The sequence below is a fragment of the Frankliniella occidentalis genome, unplaced genomic scaffold, assembly GCF_000697945.3.
Source record: "Frankliniella occidentalis isolate FOCC.00 unplaced genomic scaffold, Focc_3.1 Scaffold5864, whole genome shotgun sequence".
Taxonomy (NCBI): domain Eukaryota; kingdom Metazoa; phylum Arthropoda; class Insecta; order Thysanoptera; family Thripidae; genus Frankliniella; species Frankliniella occidentalis.
In genome coordinates, this window is record NW_026272899.1 from 1 (window position 1) to 4,472 (window position 4,472).

At 50.4% G+C, this 4,472-nt stretch overlaps 1 protein-coding gene across 2 annotated transcripts; it reads right to left on the reverse strand.

The window, feature by feature from the left end:
- Nucleotides 1–175: 175 nt before the first annotated feature.
- On the reverse strand, nucleotides 176–4,415 carry LOC113202649 (uncharacterized). 2 transcript variants are annotated; one of them, XM_052277135.1, is made up of 4 exons: nucleotides 941–4,415; nucleotides 742–856; nucleotides 564–665; nucleotides 176–321 (listed from the first exon to the last, which is right to left on the reverse strand). In XM_052277135.1, coding segments are annotated over exons 1-4 (3,447 nt in total). In that variant the 5' UTR covers nucleotides 4,170–4,415; the 3' UTR covers nucleotides 176–320. The 2 variants fall into 2 exon arrangements, with proteins under 2 accessions (XP_052133095.1, XP_052133094.1); XM_052277134.1 differs by lacking the exon at nucleotides 176–321 and having other exon boundaries at nucleotides 521–665.
- Between the last annotated feature and the right edge of the window lie 57 nt (nucleotides 4,416–4,472).

Here is a 4,472-nt window from a genome sequence, read left to right on the forward strand (position 1 = left end):
CTGTCTAGTACACCTAAGTTCAAAAGATAAATTAGATAAAATTCAACAGCAGTTCTGTAATCAAAATGTAAATTGCATATTCTACGCAAAGAGAATGGTAATAATCTGTTCCAGACACTTCAAAACTTCAGAAAAAGTTTCAGCTACAAAGATGTCTGTTCCTAAGAAGTTAGCGCCCAAGATAGCAACAGGAATCCCTACGATTCCCACTTCCAAGTGGCAACCTATTGGTCGTTTTCAGAGGATGACATGGATTGGCTCAGACTACAGCAGTTATGGCTCACCACCACCACCACCACTTGATAAATCCACGAAGGCATTCTGTGGCAAGAGGTAAGTGTTAGACAGCTTTGGTACTGACCGATAGATAATTTTAGACCTCAGTATTCATGACTTAATGAAAAACATTTTAACTAGTATTTTCATTTTACTTTACAGCCATAGACTTTTCACACCTCCAGGCAGTAGTGTTTTGTCAGAGCATGATTCTGATAGCTAAACCTAACTAGAAAGTGTGATGTTACTGGAGTGAACAAGTCTCCCTGAGAACACTTAACACCCACCATTGTCTGCGAACATGCAAGGGTTTAGGATTGGCTCGTTTGGAGAGTCCAACTCTGACAGGCCTCTGGGGCACTGATGGAGCTCTTGAATTTTCACAAGTCCTGTAAAAGTATAGTCCTTAGAACATTTCACCAAATTTGTTATTTTAAATTGTTTGAGAGAGAAAAGGAGAATTACCTTTCATTTTCAATTTGATGATTGTTATAATTTACGGCTTTCAATGATGGTTCCACTGAAGACCACTTGAAAAGGGATTTTTTGAGATGAGATGAAGTATTTAAACTGCAACCTCCTATACAATAAAAGTGTTTTGTTATAAAAGGTATAATAAATCTGTTAATTGGATTAAAAGTTTGTGATTTCAGGGATACTTTACCAGTAATATCTAGGTTTGCCTGTCCTGGTACAAGTTGATCGGTAATTGATATGCTAGAAAATTGTGCCTCACAATCAGATCCATCTTCATGACAGTCACAATTTACTAATTCTGATTTCTGTGCACAACTCTGCTCCATAGAAAAACTGTTGGGCTGATTTTGGATCTCAAAACTGTCCATTCCATTGATTGAATCACAGCTTTGGACTTCAGAGAATAATGGGGTAAAATTTTCCTTGTTTTCCACACTTGTGGTTTGAGAGTTCTGAGCTCTTAGCTTTTCCCTGCCAGTTGTGACAATCGTCTTGAATTGTTGGTACCATTGCTCCCAGCTCTTCCGAGTTCTCTTGGTGGCTGGATCATTTTCTCTTTTAAATTGAGCTTTCCGTTTCAGTGGAGCACATTGTGTCAGGGAAAGGGCATCAATGTCTCTATTTGGAGATGATGAAGAGGAACAGGAACCTGTAGGCTGCTCATGGACATCATCTATCAATGGTTTGGAATTACCAGACATACATTCATCATCTTCACTCATATGATTAGGCTCAACCACTGGTGAAAGATTAGGTGGTTCTTCATCCTGGCTGCCACTTGCTGCTCCATAGTACTTAAATCGCCTAAGGGTCTCAGCCTCAATATCAACGACAAACTCTTCTTCTTTACTAACTTCAGAGAGTCTTTCTTCTGCAGCTGGTAGAGCTTGATCTCTCATGAAGTAGTGGTTGCAGTCCTGCATTTCTGAGAGTGAATCCATTGTTGACAAATGTTTTATTCTGGCTGATATCAAATCTCCTAGTTGCCCATTACTTCCAGACTCAATATTGATAATATCTTTGAAGGGGTCACCCAATTTAGGAAGTTTGCTATACATTAGATCATCTAAACCATCTTGCTTTGAGGATACGTGGCTGGGTTGAGAAAAGTCTGGAAGATCATCCGCAAACAAATCAGTTGACTCATTGAATGCACCAACAGTGGGATGACCAGGCACAAATAAGTCATCACATTCTTCTGGTTCAATTAAAAGGTCGGAAAAACTAGGTGGTCTTCTGGAGCAATTTTCATCAAGTATTACTGGTAATCCCAAACTACAAGACTTTTCAGGAGAGGACTCCATAGAATGTACCTCCGTTTTTTGGTAAAGACGACTGCTTTTTTCGAGCATCTGCGGACGGCATGCGTCACGATTGTTCTCCTGCTTCTCCTTCAGAACGCCTTCCCGGGCAGAACTTCCTGCTAAAACGACATCGTGACCTTCCTGTACCAAGGGACCTCCGTCGGTGTGGGGGCTTTCGTCATGGGAGTCTTCTTCAGAACAGAAACTTTCCACGGCGTCGTGTTTCGGTTGTGCACAAGTTTCTTTGTCGGCACATTTTGCCCCAGCAACACAACTTTCGTGTAAGCTAGGGTATCCGTCGGCATACTCACCGACTACGCCGCAGTCTTCGTGGACTTCGCAAAGTTCTCCATTGGCGTGCTCTCCGACGACGACGCGGCCGTCTTGAACGCAGGCGTCTCCGTCGGCGAGCTCCACCCCAACGACGACGCGGTCCTCTGGTACGCAGGCGTCTTCGTCAGCGTCGAGCTCCAATCCAACGAGGGCGCGATCCTCTTCGTCGGATTGCCCCATCTCGCGGCGCGCTAATGAGCAGCAGGTGTCTACATCGGCATGCTCGATCCCATCGACGACGAGGTCCTCTTGTACGCAAGCGTCTCCGTCGGCGTCGTGCTCTAGCCCAGTGAGGGTGCGGTCCTCTTCTGTTGAGATATCTTCGTCAGAGTGTTCCATCCCGACACCGCGGCCCGCTTGTGAGCAGGCGTCTTCGTCGGCATGCTCGACCCCAACGACGACGCGGTCCTCTTCTACGCAGGCGTCTCCGTCGGCGTGCTCGACCCCAACGACAACGCGCTCCATCCTCCGGACGGCGCGATCCGCTTGTGAGCAGGCGTCTACGTCGGCATGCTCGACCCCAACGACGACGCGGTCCTCTTGCTCACAAGGGTCTCTGTCGGCGTGCTCCACCTGAACGACGTCGCGGTCCTCTGGAGCACCGTCGTCTCCATTGGCGCCGTGTTCCATCTCAACGAGGGCGTGGTTCTCTTCGTTGGCGTGCTCCACCCCAACGACGCGTACCGCTGGTGAGCCTGTCGTTTCAGTGTTGGCCTTTTCCCCAATTAGGTCAGTCGGATTTTCTCCAGTGAGGGTAATTGCCGGATGGTCACAGTCCGTGGAGTCCTCGACGCTGAGGTCGGTGAAGGCGCGAAGGAAACTGTACTTTTCAACCTTCTTCGAGCTATCGCTCCAAACCATGTAGTCCGCCACCAAGCCAGGGGGCACTGGGTCAGCGATGCGAACATCCTTCTGAACGTCCCCCTCGAGGCTGTCCGGTGTCGTAACCACGACTTCATCGTCGGAGCAGGCTGACTCCGCCTCCACCTCAATCACATCTCCGACACACATCAGAAAGTAATCGTGATCTTGATCGTTCCTACGAGCTGCCTTCTCTATATCGAGAGCACGGACCCCTTCGACTAGTCGGGGGTTTGAGTTAATCTCCCCCGACATGGTGCTGGAGGAGTCATCCGAGAAGGTCTCGAGGTCCTCGTCCGTGGGAAAGTCATCGCTGTTAAAGCCAGAGAAAGTAAATGTCCCTTTAGAGGACAGGCTCTTATTGCGACCTGGAGAACAAGCCTCGTAGCGAAGGGGGGGCGAGCGAAGAGGGGAGCGCCTCAGAAAAAGGGAAGTCCGCGGGTGCTGTGGTGAGTTCTGGGAGCTCTGAGATGAGCACTGAGTGGACTGCTGGGAGTTTAGAGAGAAGCGCCGAGTAGATTGCTGCGAGCTCTGAGAGGAACGCCGAGGGGTCTTATGAGAGTTCTGGGAGGAGCTTCGTGGGGACCGCTGGGAGCTCTGAGAGGAGCGTCGAGGGCTCTTCTGGGAGTTCTGGGAGGAGCTTCGCAGGGACCGCTGGGAGCTCTGAGAGGAGCGTCGAGGGGTCTTCTGGGAGGAGCTTCGCAGGGACCGCTGTGAGCTCTGAGAGGACCGTCGAGGGGACTGCAGGGAGTTCTGAGAGGAGACCCTAGAAGGCTGCTCGAGCACGTTTTGAGACGAGCGTTCAGGAGTGTGCGCAGGCAGCCACGGTGAGCGCCCGATGCACGCCGACTGCAGCGTAAACCTCGGTTTGGCCTTGGCGTTTTGCGGCGAGGGAAGCTCTTGGGACCGCGAGCGCATCGCTGACAGCAGTGATGGGTCCTGCGGCGAGCGCAGCGGCGGCAAGGGTTGGGAGCAGAGCACTGCTGGTGGCTGCAGAGAGGGATGCCGTGGTGATGGTGAGCGCTCTGGTAGCTGTTGCGACGCAGGATCGGTCGGAGGACGCAGGGGAGAGCGCACTGGCGACTGCGAACGGTCGAAAGCACACTTGGATGCGGAGAAGACTTCCTCGTCACTGGAGAGGCCGCCCTGCTTCTCGCGGCCACCTTGAACAGCGTAATTCATCATGAAACATCACGGGGGGGATGCCGAGCGCGTGGGGGG

Coding starts and splice junctions, on each gene's coding strand:
- LOC113202649 (XM_052277134.1), bottom strand. CDS start 4,169: ATGCGCTCGCGGTCCCAAGAGCTTCCCTCGCCGCAAAACGCCAAGGCC. Junction 857..940: donor GGCAAACCTAGATATTACTG/GTAAAGTATCCC, acceptor TTTATTGTATAG/GAGGTTGCAGTTTAAATACT. Junction 666..741: donor CATCAAATTGAAAATGAAAG/GTAATTCTCCTT, acceptor ATACTTTTACAG/GACTTGTGAAAATTCAAGAG.